This window comes from Panthera uncia (genome assembly GCF_023721935.1).
Source record: "Panthera uncia isolate 11264 chromosome A1 unlocalized genomic scaffold, Puncia_PCG_1.0 HiC_scaffold_17, whole genome shotgun sequence".
Classification (NCBI taxonomy): domain Eukaryota; kingdom Metazoa; phylum Chordata; class Mammalia; order Carnivora; family Felidae; genus Panthera; species Panthera uncia.
Window position 1 is genome coordinate 7,035,757 of NW_026057577.1, and position 20,387 is coordinate 7,056,143.

General features: G+C 51.8%; 1 protein-coding gene across 3 annotated transcripts in view; it reads left to right on the forward strand.

Annotated features, from left to right (window-relative positions):
- Positions 1-20,387, forward strand: part of TBC1D9B (TBC1 domain family member 9B) — a 46,258-nt gene that overhangs the window by 22,768 nt on the left and 3,103 nt on the right. For 2 of the 3 annotated variants that reach the window (XM_049648974.1, XM_049648975.1), the window contains 11 exons: positions 8,773-8,934; positions 9,224-9,374; positions 9,865-10,079; positions 11,597-11,714; positions 12,808-13,093; positions 14,343-14,472; positions 14,602-14,700; positions 15,473-15,541; positions 16,451-16,691; positions 17,067-17,132; positions 18,682-18,753. In XM_049648974.1, the coding sequence (XP_049504931.1) occupies positions 8,773-8,934; positions 9,224-9,374; positions 9,865-10,079; positions 11,597-11,714; positions 12,808-13,093; positions 14,343-14,472; positions 14,602-14,700; positions 15,473-15,541; positions 16,451-16,691; positions 17,067-17,132; positions 18,682-18,753 (1,609 nt within the window). Of the gene's footprint in view, positions 1-8,772; positions 8,935-9,223; positions 9,375-9,864; positions 10,080-11,596; positions 11,715-12,807; positions 13,094-14,342; positions 14,473-14,601; positions 14,701-15,472; positions 15,542-16,450; positions 16,692-17,066; positions 17,133-18,681; positions 18,754-18,976; positions 19,028-20,387 lie in introns of all 3 variants that reach the window. The other variant, XM_049648976.1, reaches the window with a different exon arrangement.

Genomic DNA, 20,387 nt, shown 5'->3' on the forward strand with positions numbered 1-20,387 from the left:
TTGTATGTTTATACCATGGTTGCTTAGCCATTCATCTTTTGATGGACACTTGGTTTCCTTCCACCCTTTGGCTATTGTGTAATGCTGCTGTGAGTGGGTGTGCAAATATTTCTTCAAGACCCTGCTTCCAGTTCATACGGATATACCCAGAAGTTGAATTGCTGGGAAGAAGTCAATGGGTAATTCAGTGTTTAATGTTTTGAGGACTTGCCATACCTTTTTCCACAATGACTCTACCATTTTACATTCCCACCAGCAATGCCCAAGGGCTCCAGTTTCTCCCCATCCATGCCAATGCTTGTTATTTTCTGAGTTTTCTAATGGATGTGAAGTGGTATCTCATTGAGCTTTGGGTTTGCGTTTCCCCAGTGATTAGTGATACCGAGCATCTTTTCATGTCTTACTGGCCATTTGTTTAGCCTCTATGAAAAATGTCTATTCAAGCCCTTCTTCACCTTTTTTAAAATTGGGTTGTTTGTGGTCAAGTTAGAGAAGTTATCTATATATTCTGCATATTGACCCATCAGATACATAATTTGCAAACATTTTCTCTCATTCCATGGGTTGTTTTCTCATTTTGATTATTATGCCTTTTGATACACAGAAGTTCTAAATTTTTATGTGGTGCAATTTATCTATTTTTCATTTATTTCTTGCACTTTTGATGTCATATCCAAAAAATAATTGCCAATCCAATGTCATGAAGCTTTTTCTCTGTGTTTTGTTCTAAGAGTTTTTTGGCTTAGCTCTTACATTTAGGTCTGTGCTCCAGTTTTTAGTGAATTTTCATGTATGGTGTGAGGTAAGGGTCTAGCTTCATCATTTTGCATGTGAATATCCAGTTCTCAGCACCATTTGCAATAAAAACTTAACCTGTTCCCCTTAAACAGTCTTGGCACCCTTGTCACACATCATTTGACCATATATTCGAGGGTTCAGTTCTGGGCTTTCAGTTCTGTTCCATTAATCTGTATGTCTTTATGCCGGTACCACATTGTTTTAACTATTGCTTTATAGTAATTTTTTTAATGTTTATTTATTTTGAAAGAGAGGATGCAGAAGCAGAGCAAGCGGGAAAGAGAGGATCCCAAGCAGGCTCTGCACTGTCAACACAGAGCCTGACCCGAGGCTCCATCCCACAACTGTGAGATCATGACCTGAGCCTATATCAAGAGTCAGATGCTTAACCAACTGAGCTACCCAGGTGCCCCTGCTTTATAATAAATTTTTCAATCAGGAAGTATGAAACCTCCAACTTCATTTTCTTTGGCTATTGTTATGGCTTTTTGTGGTCCTGCCCTTGATATTCCATATGAATTTTAATAGATTTTTTTTTTTCTGCATAAAAGTCATTGGGGCAGGGGGGCACCTGGGTGGCTCAGTCGGTTAAGCGGCCGACTTCGGCTCAGGTCATGATCTTGCGGTTTGTGGGTTTGAGCCCCACGTTGGGCTCTGTGCTGACAGCTCAGAGCCTGGAGCCTGCTTCAGAGTCTGTGTCTCTGTCGCTCTCTGCCCCTTCCCTGCTTGCACTCTGTCTCTCTCTGTCTCTCAAAAAATGAATAAAAACCTCAAAAAAAATTAAAAATTAAAAATTAAAAAAAAAGTCATTGGGGTTTTGATGGGGACTGCACTGAATCTGTAGATCACTTTGGGGAGTATTGACATCTTAATCTTATTTCCCCTAATCCACGACCACAAAATGTCTTTGTTTATTTTATGCCTTCTTTAATTTCTTTCAGCAAGATTTTGTAGTTTTCAGCCAACAAGTCTTTGACCTCCTTGACTAGGTTTATCCCTAAGCACTTTTATTCTTTTCCATGTTGTCAGAAATGGAATTGTTTTGTTGATTTCCTTTTTGGATTGTGCAGTGTTTGTATATCACATACGTTTTGGAAGTAGATCTGAGGTTAAACTTTTGGGTTTGATACTGGGTATGGGAGAAAGAGGGGGGGTTACAAAGAAATGATGCTGTAGCGTTGACTGTGCAGCTTAGAGAATAAAGCCACCATTTAAGGACCTGGGGAAGATGCAGGAAGAGCAAAATTGTAAGAATTCAGTTTAGGGTGTATGAAGTGTGACGTCAAGCATAATGAACACTAAGAACGGACTACTGAAGAGAACAAACAGAGGTCATAGTGGCCTTGACGAGAGTTGCTCAGTGGAAAGACAGGAAGAAAAGCCTGACTGGAGTGGCCTTTAACTGGCACAAGGTGGCGGGAGCAGGGTCACTTCTAAATCTTACCAAGTTTCCTCAGGAAAAGGCCCAGACCAACTTTAAGAGTGGAAGTTTTGTTTTCAACAAAAGCAGGTGGAAGCGTTAGCTACAAGTAGATGGGGTCAAACCACCAACGGTAGCATTATTCTAACTGGATATAGAGTCAGCAGCTGTGCTGAGGCAGTAAAGGATCTGAAACACCAATGACAACTCCCAACAAGAAAGAGCCCTCCCTCAGACCTGGGACAGAGCAGGGCAGGAACCCAGGGGGTAAAACAGAGAGAAGCCTCTGACAGTAGCGGAGATGGATCAGGAAGTCCTAAAGGGAGAGGGCTCCACAGAGAGGTACAGCAGAAGATGGACCCCACTAATGGCTCAGTGCAGAAAGCTACCCGGACCCACATCTCCTGACATGTATGACATCCTCCTGAAAGTGCAGAAGAATCTATATCATTTAAACACAAGCAACAGAAGATTGTGATTGCACTCTATACAACGGTATAATTGGGGGGGAAATGAACCAAATAACCTTCCACAGACAATGAAAGCACATCAGAACAGTATCCCTCCAAGGCAGATGAAAACTGTACCCTAATATTTCAAAATGATCTAAAAAGAATTAGAGGGGCGCCTGGGTGGCTCAGTCGGTTAGGCGTCCGACTTCGGCTCAGGTCATGATCTCACGGTCCGTGAGTTCGAGCCCCGCGTCGGGCTCTGTGCTGACAGCTCAGAGCCTGGAGCCCGTTTCAGATTCTGTGTCTCCCTCTCTCTCTGCCCCTCCCCTATTCATGCTCTGTCTCTCTCTGTCTCAAAAATAAATAAACGTTAAAAAAAAATTTTTTTAAAGAATTAGAAATGACAGAAACTACTGAAGAATGGTATAAATAGAACTTTTAGAAAGATCAGAAACAAAGTGACCAGTCAAAAGAAAAGAGAGTTGACAAGAGTCAGAAAAGAATTAGAAAAAAACTACAGAAATATTTCAGAAATAAGTATCACATACAAAAAAGACAGGGGCGCCTGGGTGGCTCAGTTAAGTGTCTGACTCTTGAGCTCAGCTCAGGTCTTGATCTTAGCGTCATGAGTTCAAGCCCTGCATCAGGCTCCATGCTGGGTGTGGAGCCTACTTAAAAAAAAGAAAGGAAGCATAAGAGACTCTTAAAAACTGAGAACAAACTGAGGGTTGGTGGGGGGTGGGAGGGAGGGGAGGGTGGGTGATGGGTATTGAAGAGGGCATCTTTTGGGATGAGCACTGGGTGTTGTATGGAAACCAATCTGACAATAAATTTCATATATTGAAAAAATAAATAAATAAATAAATAAATAAATAAAATTTAAAAAATAATAAAAAAGAAAGGAAGAAAAATAAGTATTGCACAAGGAGAATGCAACAATGAATAGATATCAAAGGATAAGGGAGGGTTGGGGGTCAGAGGAGGGCAAAACAAGTGAAGAAAGAGAAAAAAATAGCCAAAAGCCACAGTATAGAAGTCAGGCAAAGAAGATCCAACTTATGTTTAATGTAGGTCCCTGGAACTGAAAACCAAAGAGCATAGATAAAATAACAACTGATAGAAACTACCAGTCACGAAAACTTTTCTGAGTATAAAAAGACTTGAACGTGCACAGTGGAAGGGCCTGTTGTACGACTGGGAAAACCAGTACAGAATAACCAATAATTGTTACAGAACATGGTAAAAACTAAAGACTTGAGGGGCACATGGGTGGCGCAGTCAGTTAAGCTCCTGACTTTGGCTCAGGTCTTCGTGTCATGGCTCATGAGTTAAAGCCCTATGTCAGGCTCTGTGCGGACAGCTCAGAGCCTGGAGCCCGCTTCAGATTCTGTGTCTCCCCCTCTCTCTGCTGTTACCCTGTGCTCGCTCTCTCTCTCTCTCTCTCTCTCTCTCTCTCTTTCAAAAATAAATAAACATTAATAAAAAATAAAGATTTGAAAAAATTGGGAGGACAACCAATCCAAAAAGACCAAGTCATTTATGAAAGAATAAAATCAGACTGGGATCAGACTTTTATTTCTTTTTTTAATGTTTATCTATTTTGAGAGAAAGAAAAAGAGCGTGAGCGGGGGACAGTGGCAGAAAAGAGAGAGAGAGAGAGAGAGAGAGAGAGAGAGAGAGAGAATCCCAAGCAGGCTTCTCACTCTCAGTGCAGAGCACGATGCAGGGCTTGATCTCACGAACCGTAAAATCATGACCTGAGCCAAAATCAAAAGTCAGAAGGATGCTGGGGCGCCTGGGTGGCGCAGTCGGTTAAGCGTCCGACTTCAGCCAGGTCACGATCTCGCGGTCCGTGAGTTCGAGCCCCGCGTCAGGCTCTGGGCTGATGGCTCGGAGCCTGGAGCCTGTTTCCGATTCTGTGTCTCCCTCTCTCTCTGCCCCTCCCCCATTCATGCTCTGTCTCTCTCTGTCCCAAAAATAAATAAAAAATGTTGAAAAAAAAAAATTAAAAAAAAAAAAGTCAGAAGGATGCTTAACTGACTGAGCCACCCAGGTGCCCCTGGGATCAGACTTTCAGATAACATTTTATACAAACAGTAACACCTCTAAGATATACAATTTTTAATAAAAATTATGCCTCACAGATTTTCTATCTGGCAAACTGAGGTTCAGGCAGTAAGTAAAGAATATGTAGGAATTTAAGAAATATACCAACTCTTGAAGAATCTAATTAAGAACAATGTTCAGACAACCCAGAGACGTTTGGAGAAGCTTTGACTGAAGGTCTGGTGGGCACGTTGAATGTATTTGTAGAAACCAGGCTAGCAAATGAGAATGAAATTGACAGACACTGTGTACATTTTCTATGCTCTGACAAGAAATAATACAATGAAAACATGAGGTAAGAAGGCCTGGAAAGTAGAAAAAGCTCATTGCTTGCCTCGTTAACTAAGAGTGAAAGTAAATCACTGTATGTTGGCAGAGAAAGAGAGGAGGGAGGGGAGGAAAGGGTTACTCACTAATTTCAGTATTGCCCATAGCAGGGAGTCAACAGGGTCTAGAAAGGACGGACCAGGGTACTAGATAAAGATATTATTATAAAGGTGGGTATTAGAACATAAAGGCACACTTTCTAGGAAAAAAAAAAAAAAAAAAAAACTTGAGGGGGAAAGGATACAGTGAGTTTAAACAACTCTTTTGAGAATTTTGTATAAAAGTCAGCCAAGAATAAGAGGTCACTTTTCAGTTGGAGCATAACACATATACTCTAAAAAGCGCACAGATCACAAGTGGTAGCTCAGTGAACACAATGTGTGAGCACCACCCAGTTGAGGCACATAGGAGGGTCTGTGGGGTCAGCTCTGGCTACATCCAGTTGCCTAGAGGAAGGTCCTGGAGGTGGAGGGGTGAGATTCGGAGCCAGAATGGAGGGGGCCAGACCTGGCCTGCCTGCGAGGCCACACATGCAGGAAGGCTGGCTGGTAGGCGTGGCTGTAATGGACTTCAGATTGCTCCTCGCTCAGTTAAACAGGACGCCAGAGGTTTGAGATTTGATTCACAGGAAGTGAGGTGGGCAGGTGGCTCCCGAGATTTGCACTGGAATGTGTGAGGTGGTCAGCTGCAGGAAGGGGAGGGACTAGCCTAGGAAAACGCAGGACTCCCAGGCATCACGGCCTGTGAGCTCACTGTGGCTCTGGTGACTGTCACACAGGACGGTCATTGCCAAGACCACATCCTTGAGTCCGTCTCCTTTTCTGGCACTGAGAGTTTGATCCTCTGAGGTGCTCTGTGGCCTATAAGTCCATTCGCAGTCCTGGTCCCTTTGGGGAACCTCAGGCAGGAAGCAGAATCTCTATATTAGGGCTCTGTTGGTCTGGACTGGGGTTGTGCCCTCTGGTTTGAGCGATTTGTCGTGAAAGTTTATTTCTGAATTTCTTTTTATTTTTTTAAGTTTATTTATTTTGAGACAGAGTGCAAGTCGGGGAGGGGTGGAGAGAGAGGAAGAGAGAGAGAATCCCAAGCAGGCTCTGTGCTGCGATGTGGAGCTCAAACCCACGAAGCTGTGAGATCATAACCTGAGCTGAAACCACGAGTCAGACACTTAACCAGCTGAGCCACCCAGGTGCCCCTATTTCTGAATTTCTGAAATCAGCCAGGGGCAGAAGGATGCACTGTGGATGGGAACCTAGCAGAATTCTCTTCTTTTTTTTTTCTTTTTTTTTTTTCCTTTTTTCCGTCTTTATTAAAAACAGCACCTCTGGGGTAAAATTAACATACAACATGCCATATATATCCAAAGAGTACAGTTTGGTGAGTTTAACATGTATTCCTTGTGAAACCATCACCACAGCCAAGAAGAGGGTTTTCTTACAGGGAACACAGAGATAGTGAGGTACTGCAGGAAGCCATCCAGCACCCCTGCCCCTGCCACTTGGTGGATGGGACCATGGCAGGGGGGTCACAGACAACAGGACCCAGACTGGAGCATGACACACAGAGGAGGAGCTTACTGGCTCACAAGCCAAGAAGTCCATGCAGTCAGCCGCCTATCCCCAGAGAGGCCTCTCCCCATTGGACTGGGTTTTCTGCCAAGAGGGCAATGTTCCCAGGTGGTGTATAGACCAGGATGCTGGCAGCAGCCCTGCATCCTCCTTGGCTCCTCCTGACATTCCCTGTGGTTACCACAGCATTTCCTTGGTGGCGCCTGGGTGATGCAGTGCCTTCAACCCACCCTGAGCCCAGGGGCAGGAAATGCTGATTAGTTCAGGGCCATCACCCCAGTTCTTGGTGGAGCCCATTGGGTGTGGGGCCCAGAGGGAAGAGAGATGTGCCCCCCACATGCTGGGGTGCCTGGGTGGCTCAGTTGGTTAAGTGTCCGACTTCAGCTCAGGTCATGATCTCAGGGTTCGTGGGTTCAAGCCCCGCATTGGACTCTGTGCTAATAGCTCGGAGTCTGGAACCTGCTTCAGATTCTGTGTCTCCCTCTGTCTCTGCCCCTCCCCAACTCATGCTCTATCTGTCTCTTTCTCTCTCAAAAATGAATAAACATTTTTAAAAAAATTTTTAATGGGGAGCTGCTACTGGCAAGAGGGGAGCCAGTGACATGTGTCCACCTAAGAGCAGTGTTGTTCCCACCAGCAGGTGCTCAGGGAGGAAGCTGAGGGGAGAATAGACAGAATGGGCACCAGCTCTGGACCACCTGACCCCCTGGGCCAGGGGACAAGATAAGCACAGGCCATTACATCAAGCTCGCCTGGAATTCAGGTCCCTGCAGGCTGAACAGTGGACAAGCAGGGGGCAGATGTCAGGTGTCACCCACACTGTGCCTGAAGGGTCACAGCTGCCGGTGCTTCCCTGAGGAGATAGGTTTGCCTGGGGACGGGTTCTAGAAAACCAGGGGAAGAGCTCTGAAGGTTAGGGTTCTCCTGCAGACCTTCATCCCTGATGCCTCCCTTCCCTGCTGCCAGCCCCACATTGCCCTCCACACTGAGATGTTCCCAGAACCACACCAGGGTCCATTTCTCTTGCCCTTTGGCTCTCTGTGCAGTGGGAAAGTGGATTGCCAGGCTCCTACATGGAGGAGGCCCTCTTCTAACATAAGGCCCTGTTCCTGGTTAGCCCCTGTGGGGGGTGTACCCCGTGGCAGAGATCGGGACTCCTCCTCACACACACCCAGTCCTAGTGTGCTGGAAGCCACTGCATACCGGTGAGGAGAACCCAGCCTCAAGCTGGCATAGGTGTCCAGAGCAAAGAGGTGGTGTGGCCACTGAAGACTGCACCACACGCTAGACGTGTGGACCAGAGGAAGACAGAAGCAGGGAGCTTTGGGGGCAATAACTAGCCCTCCAGAAGCCCCTTCTTTGAGGGGACCTTGAGGGCACAGTGGACAGGTCGCCTGAGGGAGAGAGGACAGGAGAGGGCTCCTTCCCTCAATTGGCAGTCATCAAGGGCACGCGCAGAAGGGATGGCCTCAATCAGGACTCTGGCGATCTGGAAAGGGCAGGCCGGGCCATCAGGTCAGGACTGTGCTGGCCGACCTGGCCCCAGTGTCGCCCTGCCTCTGCTCCACTTTCCCTGTATGACTCCTCGCCTGGGATCCATGGGACCCACTGCACTTTCCTGACAATCCCAGCATGAGCTGATCCCTGTGACCAGGGGCCTTGTGTTCAAACGTCGGGCAGCACTACTACGGCCGCCATCTGGGGACAATCTGGGCAGATGTACTTGCCCCTTCAGCAGGGTCTGTACCCCAGAGGCTGGAGTGAGGAAGGTGCTCCAGGGAGCAACAAGCACCGCCAACCAGGCCCTTGAGGGGCACACAGGGGCTCCGGGCCCTGACCTCAGAGAAGGCCTGGCAGCATGGGCCTTAGGACCTTCCCCTAAGAGATCAGCCACTGTGAAAGGGCTTGGTGAAGGGAGGACAGCGTGGATGTCCTGCTGGGCCACAGCATGGCCTCCTGCTCGGCCAGACCTGGTGCTTCTCTGCCCATACTTCCCACCCACCTCAGTCCAGCAGCCAGCACTTGTGACTGATGTGCAAGTCAGAGGCCCCACAGGGGGCTCACTCACCGGGTGCCTTCCCTTCTGTGTTGTGTTTTTCAGCCTTGCCCAGCTCCTCCAAAGGCGTCAGATCAGCTCACCAGTCCCTCCACACCCCTTGGTGGTCGCCAAAGCTCCAGCGTGCAGGATGCACCGACCTCTTCCCAGGGTCTACTCAAACTCTTCCAGAGAAATTCGCCCATGGAGGACCTGGGGGCCAAGGGGGTGAGCCAGAGCATGGACTCCACTGCCATGTAGGACCCAGCCTGGGAGGAGGCCAGGGACATCCTGCCTAACCCAAGGGGCACAGCCGGTCACCACAGTCTCTAGGCTTCTGCAGGGAGGTTCATTTCCCTGACGCCTGCGGCTGGTGCTGTGCCAAGCCCAGCCTGGGCCCTCGGCATTTTTATCAGGAGCCCTTGTAAATCTTCATTCTAGATGGAGGAGGGCCCAACACCTGCACCTCAGCCCCCGGCTGACTGGTGCTCACAGACCCCGTCTGCTTCTCCCCCAGGCTAAGGAGAAGATGAAAGAGGAGTCATGGAACATTCACTTCTTTGAGTACGGGCGTGGTATGTGCATGTACCGCACGGCCAGAACGCGGGAGCTGGTGCTGAAAGGCATCCCCGAGAGCCTCCGGGGAGAGCTGTGGCTCCTCTTCTCTGGTGAGCTGCCCCAGCTTCGGCCCGGATCCTCGGGGGCCCCTGCATGAGAGCTCCACTAGTCACCCAGGCGGGAACGGCCAGCCCTTTACAAGGCCGAAAGGGGGCTCTCGTCTGTGAGGGGCCCACGTCAGGAGAGCCACCGTGGGGAGCAGACACCAAGGACAGGATGCCGTCTCCCGGCTGGTACCTTCCCACTTGCAGTGAGAGGCAGGTCCCCTGAGGCCTCCTCTCCTTGGGACAGGCCCTGACAGCATACACTCTCCTTGGCCACTTGGACAGTTTCATGAGAATGCTGTTTAAACTCTGGTGGGGACAACCCCTCCCAGGAGCAGTCACGAGGGAACCTTTGTCTCACCCCTCTTAACGGACCCCAGAGTTACACTTCTCTTCTGTGGTGCATTGACATCTCCAGCCTGCCCTGTCACTGCCCCCACGGTCTCAGGAGGGGAGGAGGAGGAGAGAGAGACAGCTGGCAGCTGTGTCTCCACAGGGGCCTGGAATGAGATGGTGACTCACCCTGGCTACTACGAGGAGCTGGTGGAGAAGTCCACAGGGAAGTACAGCCTGGCCACGGAGGAGATTGAGCGAGATCTCCACCGCTCCATGCCTGAGCACCCCGCCTTCCAGAACGAGCTCGGGATCGCTGCTCTCCGGCGGGTGCTGACCGCCTACGCTTTCCGAAACCCCACCATCGGCTACTGTCAGGTAAAGGGGATTGGCCAGGCCCAGAGACCACATCTCTCACCAGCAGCTCCTATAAGCAGAGCCTGGCGCCCTGGACCTTAGCGATGGCCTCACAGACTGTGACTGTGCCCCCCGACCCCCCGGGAAAAGCCCGATCACAGATAGAGGTGTAATCAGAAACAGTATTAATTGCTTGCTCTTCTGTGTGCCCTGGCCTGGGTCCTGGAGCATTTGACTGTTTAGTGTTTGTGGTAAAATGTATACAACGTCTTAAGCGTACGCTTCAGTGGCGTGAAGTGTGTCATTGTGCAACCATCCCCACCATCCATCTCCAAAACTCTTCTCATCTTGCAAAACTGAAGCTCTGTACTCCTGAAAACAACCTCCCTGGCAGCCCCCCTTCTTCTTTCCATCTCGATGGATTTGCCCTAAGTGCCTCATCTGAATGCAGTCACACACTGTTTGTCGTTCCGTGGCTGGCTTCGTTCGCACAGGGTCCTCAAGGTTCATCTGTGTTGTATCACATGTCAGAATTTCCTTCCTTTTGGAGGCTGAATAATATTCATTCTGTGTATATATCGTACTTGGTCTATCCATCCATCTGTACACAGACGCTAGGTTTGCTTCTGCCTTCTGGCTATTGTGAATAATGCGCCGTGAGCATGCGTGTGCAGTATCTGTTCCTGTCCCTGCTTTCATTTCTTTTGTGTGTATACCCAGAAGTGAAATTGCTGGATCGAATGGTAATTCTGCCTTTAATTTTTTTTTTTTTAGGGATTGCCATAGTGTTTCCCAGCAGCTGCACCATTTTACATTCCCACCAGCAGTGCACGAGAGTTCCAGTAACCCCACATCCTCACCAAACTTGCTTTCTGGTCTTTTGATAAGAGTTGTCCTAATGGCATGAGTGTGGTGGCATCTCATGGTGGTTTTGATTTGCATTTCTTGTGGCATTTGATTTCACATACAGGGGACATTTTCCTGGCCCAGTCACATGGCTTTCTGTTTCCCTGAGACTGCAATCTGGATTTCAGAGAGCATGCCACCTCCTCAAAGGTCACTTTCTATAAAACCAGTGTTCTGCATGACGTGTCGCCGGTTCACGGAAAGTCAGGGCGCTGGCTTTAAAGAATTTTTAAGATAATCACCACCACCAAAGCGTTCTTCTTACAAGCCTGTCTATCAGCTCAGGCCGTGTACGGTCCCATTTGGCCTCGGCCGCCCTGCTGCCATGTAGCTGTCATGGGCGGCTCACTTACACATCTTCCTGGCCCCGTGTCACACCTCCGACACTAAAAACCACTCTGAAGAAGTAGCGTCACATGCTTATATCCTCTTCAGCTTTCCAAGTGCCCACTGGCTCGACTTGAGGGACTTGGCAGATGGTTTTTGTCCAATCGATTTCCTGCAAATTGCCTTTTGGCAAGTTGCCTGGAGTTGGGTGGGAGGCCATGCAGGACACTGGGTGGGGGAACGGTCAGTTAGTTATATGCAGTGGCCAGCTCCGGGAGCCTCCCTTGCTGTCTCTGTGCTCACAGGCCATGAACATCGTCACCTCAGTGCTCCTGCTCTATGGCAGCGAGGAAGAGGCCTTCTGGCTGCTGGTGGCCCTCTGTGAGCGCATGCTGCCCGACTACTACAACACCAGAGTGGTAGGTGAGTGCCTGCGGCCCAGCTTTCCCTGCAGGGGTAGCGGCCTCCCTGTGCCAGGCTCTCCACTGAGCACACAGCACAAGTGAGTGGAGGCCTCACAGATGTGCAACAGGCTGCAGACAGTCACGGCTCCCTTTCTACGGATGAAGAGGCTAGAAAGTGGAGACCCAAACACAGACCCCTACCATCTCACCGAGCCTTTACACATTGCCCTCGGAGTGGCTGGCAATGAGAAGATACTACCCAGTCAGTGGTTTTTAAAGGAGAGCCTGAGGCCTAAATTCTCATCCATCCAACTCTTCCTAAGCCTTTTTTTTTAAGTTTATTTTTATTTATTTTTGATAGAGAGCAAGTAGGGAAGGGGCAGAGAGAGAATCCTAAGCAGGCTCCGCGCTGTCAGCACAGAGTCCGATGCAGGGTTCGAACTCACGAACCACAAGATCGTGACCTGAGCCAAAATCAAGAGTTGGACACTTAACTGACTGAGCCATTCAGGTGCCCCGTAAGTCTTTTTATTGTACAAAAATTCCAGTATCACAGCCAGAGCATGTAGTACATCCCCATGCACCTGTAAACCCAGCTTCAACTATTATGAGCACAGCCAGTAGAATTGGTGCTATTAAATGAAAATGCACTGGCAAATGTGTTTAATTACATTATATAATTAAGTCTGTTATTCTGAGATGTCCTTCCCCTACCATTTGGTTTTGGGGGTCTCCCCTCTTGGGGTCCATTATAAGCACATCTGTTCACAAGCTTCAGGGCAGAACACACAGAAGCCCCCCCAAAGCCCCTGTTTACTTCTGACACTTCTAGAAGGGAGAAATCTGTATTTCCCCAAAAGAAAATCCAACCGCAGTGGAAGAAATTATTCTTTTCACATGGTGGTTTGGAAGCTGTAGAAAGGAACCCCGCAGCGTGTTTTTCTTTCCTGTCTTCTCCACTCCACCCCCTCCAGCCCTCCGTGTAAGCGGAATTGGCCAAGGATCAGACGGACTTCCTGCATCTCACCCTGGCACCCCCCCCCCCGCCCCCATGAGGACCTGCCTGAGCCAGGAACAGGCTTATCATTCAGACCCCTTCGTCCTCTCCCCAGGGGCCCTGGTGGATCAAGGCATCTTTGAAGAGCTGACGAGAGACTTCCTGCCCCAGCTCTCTGAGAAGATGCAGGACCTGGGGGTGATTTCCAGCATCTCACTCTCCTGGTTCCTGACCCTCTTCCTCAGCGTCATGCCCTTCGAGAGCGCTGTGGTCATTGTTGACTGCTTCTTCTACGAGGGCATCAAGGTGATCCTGCAGGTGGCCTTGGCCATCCTGGATGCCAACATGGAGCAGCTGCTGGGCTGCAGCGACGAGGGCGAGGCCATGACCGTCCTGGGCAGGTGACCGAGCCGGATACCCTCCTCCTGCGGGGCTGCTGGCCGGCACCCCCACGGGTGGCAGAACCTGACCCCTCAGCACCCCTGTGCATGCCTCACTCAGCATTCAGTGATGTGCCCACCAAGCACACTCCAGGTGGCAGGGGACAACCTCTTTTCTGATGGGAGACAGAATGGCACTGGGCAGTGATAGCTCTGGGAGCAGATAAAATGGGTGGTGGACCAGAGCACACTGGGCTGGAGGACCTGGGGGGCAAAAGGCAGCTGGAACAGCATGGCCTCCAGCCTCTAGCAAAGGCTGAGCATCTGCTCTTCTCTCAAAGCAGTCCTGATGGCGCCTTCCCCAGCTCAGCAACCTCACTCCCCATCACTTTCACCTAGATGGAGGGTCCCATGCTGGGCTTGCTCTAACCACTGTCACCTAAGGCCCAGAGTCATCCTGGCCACCACCTCCTCCCGCAGCCCCTGCAGCCCATCCTCGTAGACTCTCTGTGATCCAGCCCCTCCTCTCCACCCATACCATCTCAGTGCACGCGTACAGTACCTCTGCCCTGGGCCCTGGGCCTGCTTCATTACTGTTTTCCCTGCTCCAGCCCCACCCACCAGCACCCACAGGGCTCTCCTCAGAGTCTGACCTTGTGGCTCCCCATGCCACTATAGTAGTTGTCCTCTGGACAAAGGAACTGAGTCCCCCAGCCTGGCCCTCAAGCCCCTTACACCCAGAAACCCCCCCCCCCCCCCGCCCCAGCCCTGGCCTCACACCGGCCCAGGCCCACATGCTGGCCATGTGTCTGTATTTGTCCATCCTGGAACACTCCTGGCCACCCAGACCTGCCAAGGACGCCGCCACCTGCCCACTGAGCCAGCCCAGGAAGATGTCATCCCTCCAGCTGGGACAAACCTTTCTCCTAGTGTGCTAGGGTCTGGGCTTAAAAAGGGCCCCCATGCAGGGGACCCCCAGAGGACAGCCTGGCTTCCCAGAATTAGTGCTCAGGCCCCACAAGAGGCGAGGCCTCTCTGCCGCCTCCAGGGGGATCCTGGATTTGCCAGGACATCCTCTGGGGCATGGCTCTCCCCTCCCCTGCTGCAGAGTCATTGGCTCATCTCTTGCTCTCCTGGAGGCTGCCCCCTCCTCAGCACACTTGCTTATTAATTGGGAGTCTAGGCAAATTAGGTCCCTCCACATCACTTAGTAGGTAAGACATCCCTGTTGCCTGTGGGTGGTCCAACTTCTGTTCTTTAATCCTTACAGATACCTGGATAATGTGGTTAATAAGCAGAGTGTTTCTCCTCCTATCCCACACCTCCATGCCCTGCTGACTAGTGGAGATGACCCTCCCACAGAGGTGGACATCTTCGACCTCCTGAAGGTGTCATATGAGGTCAGCACCCTCCAGGGCTGTCTGGCCAGCCTGCCCCACCCGGGCATGTGGGTGTGGGCGGCCGTGGCTGGTAGCAGTTCTCTGCTCTGTGGTTCTGCCTCATCTCACGGAATCACCTTTGGCCGGTAGAAATTCAGCAGCCTGAGGGCCGACGACATTGAACAGATGCGGTTTAAGCAGAGGCTGAAAGTGATCCAGTCCCTGGAGGATACGGCCAAGAGGAGCGTGGTACGGATCGACTGGGCTCCAGTGGCCACAGGTTGCTGGCAGGGGTGGGGGCAGTGATCTAGGTGGGCTGCTCCTGCCCTGCTATCTCCTCACCTGCCCACAGGGCCAGGTGCAGAGCCCCCTAGTGCTGCCCTGTATGAGTCTGGATTCCAGGAGTGAAGGTGCAGATCTGGGGAGGTGGGAGAGGACTGGTCACTGTTCTGTGGTCACGGTGTTCTGCTCCCAGGTTGATACTGCAAAACTCTGACACCTCAGAGCCAAAAGACCAAGTGTCATCCTACTGTGGGCTGAGCCCTCCAGCCTGGGCTTGTACCTGCCCCTGGGTAGCAACACTCAGCCGCCCTCCACCCACCCAGCCCCCTGTGCCTCCCCTACAAGCCTTTGTCCTCCCTAGCTCTGGCGAGAGAATTTACTGGCAGGTTCTAGGACGCCTGCCAAAAAGCCAGGGCCAGAGTCTTTCCAGAGATTCAGATAGCAGTCACTAAATGCCCCTCACCCTGTGTACCTGACTGGGCATCAGGACAGACAGGCCTCCCTCCCCCCACCATGCTCAGCACGGAGCTTGGAAAGTGTAGACTGAATAACAGGATAGGTGACCAGGGATACTTGTGTGGTCCACACCTTCTTTCCTGAATGGGCTGCCATTGTGTGCTTGGCCAGCTGGCAACATTAAGAGGGTGGTCTGTGTCTTAACCTTCATCCACATGGGAATTCTGTCAAAGAGCTAGAATTTGAGAATCCATCGGTACATCCTGTTTCTCTTTCCTTCTAGGTCCGAGCTATACCTGGGGACATTGGTTTCTCAATTGAAGAGCTGGAGGACCTTTACATGGTGTTTAAGGTGACAGCCTAGAGCAAGGGCAGAACCAGTACCCCATCCCAGTCCCCTAAATGTGTCCTCAGTGCAGCAACCTCCTGCCAGAAGAGACATCGATTTAAAAATGTCCTCAGATGCAGTTACCACAAACCTCACATGGTAGAATTTAATTCTCCATGGAGTTTAGGCAGGACGCTTTCTTAAAGTGGCAGAAAGCCCACTCTAGTCAGCTTACACAAGAGGGAAAGCATTGGCTCATGTTACTGGAAAGTCTAGGAAGTTTACAGCTTCAGGCATGGCTGGATCCAGGTGCTTAAACATGCAGGCAGGTTTAAGAATGGCAGGACTGTCCTCAGAAGCTCCAGGGTCATCCTGTTCTCTCAAGGGAAAAAGCTTTTTCTTTCTAAGTAGTTTTAGCAAAAAGTCCAGGGTGAATTGTTGGACTCAAGTTAGGTGCTGTGGCTATAGGAGGGTTATTACTATTGAGCCAAAACTAACTAGGCCATGTGCCTGTCCCACGCCCTGAGGATAGGACAGGAGGCGGTCTCCAAAAAGATTTCAGGTGCTGTTACCAGAAGGGGAAAAGTTGTGATGAGCAGGCAGAAACAACACAGTCCACACTTCTTGTTATTGGTTCCCATCTGCCTCTGGTTTACCAGCCAGGGTGGCCACTGTGATGAGCCTTCCAGTCAGAACAGCCCAGTCAGTGCTACCTCTCACCCGCTATGTCTCAGTTCCTGCATGTGTGAACAAGAGGCTGGTGGTACCAATGTGGGAGGTTCCCTGAGATGCCATGTCTGGCCTAGTGCTCCCCACCCCAGTGCCCTTCAGACTCAGACAGAAGAGGAGGGTGGACTCGCTGGCCAGCCTGGCAGTCCTAACCGCCCAGGCTCTGGGAGGCCAGGCCATCTCACCAGGCCGTGCCCTCCACAGGCCAAGCACCTGGCAAGTCAGTACTGGGGGAGCAGCCGCCCCACGGCTGTGCGTCGGGACCCCAGCCTGCCATACCTGGAGCAGTACCGTATCGATGCAGGCCAGTTCCGGGAACTCTTCGCCAGCCTGACACCCTGGGCCTGCGGCTCCCACATGCCTGTACTGGCGGGGCGCATGTTCCGGCTCCTGGATGAAAACAAGGACTCTCTGATCAACTTCAAGGAGTTTGTGACAGGAATGAGTGAGTAGCTCCAGGGCCCTTCCTCAAGAAGCCTCCAAATGCCAGCCCAGCCAGTCTTCCCACTGCAGCAAGATCCTTGATATAGAAAGGGCAGTTTTCCCATGGGGAACACGTAGGGGTCTAGTGGGGTCTTCTCCTCCTCCACCCCTCCCTCAGGCCAGGGCTGCACAGGGTGGGTCCGCAGAGCCTGAGAAGGGGAAAGCCCAGGGACAGTGGGAGACCTGGGGCTTACTCCGGGACCTCTCCAGGAGGGAGTCAGGGTATGAGGAGGGACACACCAGAACCCACTGGAAGGGGAGGTGCTCCAGTGTGGACTGGCCGTGGGGCTTTGGTGCCCTGTAGCCAGCATGCCTCCTCACTGGCCTTCCTCTGCAGGCGGGATGTACCATGGGGACCTGACCGAGAAGCTCAAGGCACTCTACAAGTTGCACCTGCCCCCAGGTGAGAGTCACCAGTGAGGGCCTCTCATGCATACAGGGTTGGGGCTGCAGCGTCCCAGGGCACAGGCCTCTGTGCGGTGCTGGGCCTGGGGGGCCTAGGCATCATAGAGGTTCCACATCCTGACAGAGTGGGAGGAGGAGGCCAGAGCACTGGGGTAGGGCCAAAACCTGAGAGGGACTGTCTCAGAGGACTCAGACCAGGGGTAAGGACCCAGGTAAGACACAGGGAAGCTCCTGTCTGTCCCCTGAGGGTCAGCCTGGGGGCACTGCCACGGCCCTCAGAATGGCCTGGGTAGCCCTGCTGTGCAGCCACGAGCAGGAGCTGCTCTCCCTTGGCTCCGGGGCCTGAGCCTGCCGGAGATGCTAACAGGCTGGGATGGGATGAAGGGTGCCCAGCAGCCAGTCCTAACCCAGGCCGGATCCCACGGTCTCTGGGTTCCCACTGTGCAGGCAGAGCTCACCCAGCTCAGCAAAGGTAGCCACATGGAGAGTTCTCCAAGATGGGGAAATTGAGACTTGGGCAGGTGAGAATTCTAGCCCTGGGCCCTCTACCCTGGGGTAGAGCTACCTTGGGCCCCTGCTGTTGTTCATTACCCGCCCTGGGGAGTCTGCAGCTGCCTCCAAGTAGGCCGAATGGTTTTTAGAACACTGCTGTGCTCACCCTAGAGACTGTCACTTAATTGGCCCAGAATGCGGGTTTAAATCTCTCCCCCCTCAACCAGCGGGGGCGGGGGTGTTCTGAGCAGCCAGAGCTGGAAGGCCCTGCTCTTGACACAGGTATCCTCACCTGTGGCTGGTTTTCCCTGTAATTCAAAGAACAGTGGCCTCAGGGATGCCTCCGGGAAGGTTGATAGCAGCCAGCTCTGCCTCTACTGAGGGAAAGCCCCGGGCTAGGCAGACCCCACAGGGCCAGGATCCTACAGGTAGCACATGGGGCCACCTTCGCCAACTCCTGAGCCACCTCTGCCTGCTCTGCTGTGTCCAGAGTTCCTGTGGACTTCGGTCCACACCCTGCCACCTCCCCTAAGTGCCACCTTTTCGACCCCCCATCATCGCATCCCCGTCCATACAGTGGGGAGGATGAGACTCCTCCCCCAAGAACCATGTGAATCGGAAACCCAGGGGACTGCTTACTCACAAAGTAGTGGATGCTGATGTGGATGCTGACGTGGAACGATGCTGACATGGAATGAAGCCTGAGGTGCATCAGAGGGAAGAGCAAGTCGCTCATGCGTGGCTGGGCCCTGCACTTGTGTCTGAAGGATCCTCAGCACCACACCATCAGGGCAGGAAGAGGGCTGGCCATTGTCCAGACTCCCAGCTGCACTGCTGGGGTTTTTAGATGGGATACGTGTGACATTTTCAAACACAAGTCAAGAAAGGAACAAGAACTGTGATCAGTGGTCGCCATTAGCGCTACGACCACACCCCACATCATGGGCACCTGGTGCCCTGCGGGGAGCCAGGCCTCCTTCCAGGACTTGGGAGGTTTGCTTTGGTGAGTGCCATTGTTTTCTCCTGCCCTCACTTGCCTCTCTCTTTGAGTGCAGCCCTGAGCCCAGAGGAGGCAGAGTCAGCCCTGGAAGCGACCCATTACTTCACAGAGGACAGCTCCTCAGAAGGTGAGAGCTGCTGGCCCCGTGCTGTGGCCTTGGGCCTCGTAGCTGTGCAGCCTTGCTGTGGGGCCCACACAGGCGGCCTGCAGCCCTCAGTGGGCTCGGGGAGCGCCCTGTGTTGGGCAGGTCCCCGGGGGTGTTCTCACTCCTGTTTCTCTTGTCTCTGCCTTCCTGGACCTTGGCCTATTCCTCCCTCTCTCCTCCACCTCTCCTCCGCTGTCCCTTCCAGCATCTCCTCTGGCCTCAGATCTGGACATTTTCCTGCCCTGGGAGGCTCAAGGTCAGTCCCTGGGGGGGTCAGGGGCACCTGCTTTGTGCTGGGCTGTGTCTTCCTAACACTCTGCTGCATGGTCAGGAGGCCTGGACACGCTTGGTCCCGCTGAGGAGGACCCAGAACGAAGCTGCTGCTTACTGGGGGAGTTGAGGGGCGGTCTCCATGCTTGTCGAGGGGAGTAGTAAATGATGACACACAGCGCAGTGGGCAGTGCACAGACACCAGGGCATCAGCTCCACAGCCACGTGCAGAAAGTATTCATTCCATCATCACGTTCATAGGAAAAAGTATAGATGCCATCATCACAACAGTGTGAAACGGATCAGCAGAGGTAGAGGAGGGTGGTGGACACTTTCCCTGGAAAATGTTCTCTTGCTCTACACAACTTTTTCATTAAGGAGAAATACATTTGTTGAGTGCCTTTTTGAAGTCATTCCTGTTGCTACAGTTAGAGCCCATTCTGGAGCATCAGATCCAGGGTGAAGGGGGCATTCTGGGCTTGGGATTTGGCAGTGAGGCTGGTGGTACATAACGGATTTACAAAACTGACCAAAACCCCGTCCTATAAGTTCCCATGGGAGACAATCCACACCTAAGAGAAATTAAAAACAGTGGGTATCAAGATGCCCAAGGCAGTCCTGCTGGTGGTGTCAAAAGGCTTAATTTGAACTTGAAATGAAGCTTGAGAACCTGGATTTCAAATACACAGACTAAATAAGCAGATGTGTCTTCTGTTAGACTCAGAATCTGAAAAATCAGGGGCACTTTAGGCTTTTCCCAGGCGCTTCCAGTTAAGGCCAGGGACTGGGGGTTCAGAGCCCTGTCCTCAGACCGCACATAGCCCCAGGCAGTGGGTCTCCATTCCGCAGTGAGAAGCCTGAGCCCAGAGAGGTGCACCCTCCCCCCCCCCACCACACAGCACTGGGATGCTGCCGCCCACCAGTAGGTCTCCGGCATCCGTGCTGCCCTCAGGTCTGGGAGACTCCCCACATTCATGGTCCCCATAGGAAGCACAGTGCAGGCCGACTCCAGCAAATGTGTCACTTTAAGAAATACAGCGCAAGGGGCACCTGTGTGGCTCAGTCAGTTGAGCATCCGACTTCAGCTCAGGTCATGATCTTGCAGTTCGTGAGTTCGAGCCTTGCATCATTGGGCTGGCTGCTGTCAGCCTGTAAGGGCAGAGCCCACTTTGGATCCTCTGTCCCACACTCTCCGCCCCTCCCCCACTTGCACTGTATCAAAAATAAATATTAGAAAGAAAGAGAAAAAAAGAAAAAGAAAAGGAAAAAGAAAGAAAGAAATACAGCGCCAGATACAGAACTCATGTCCATAAAATTCCTCATCAGCCAGTGTGGCAGTTGGTCAT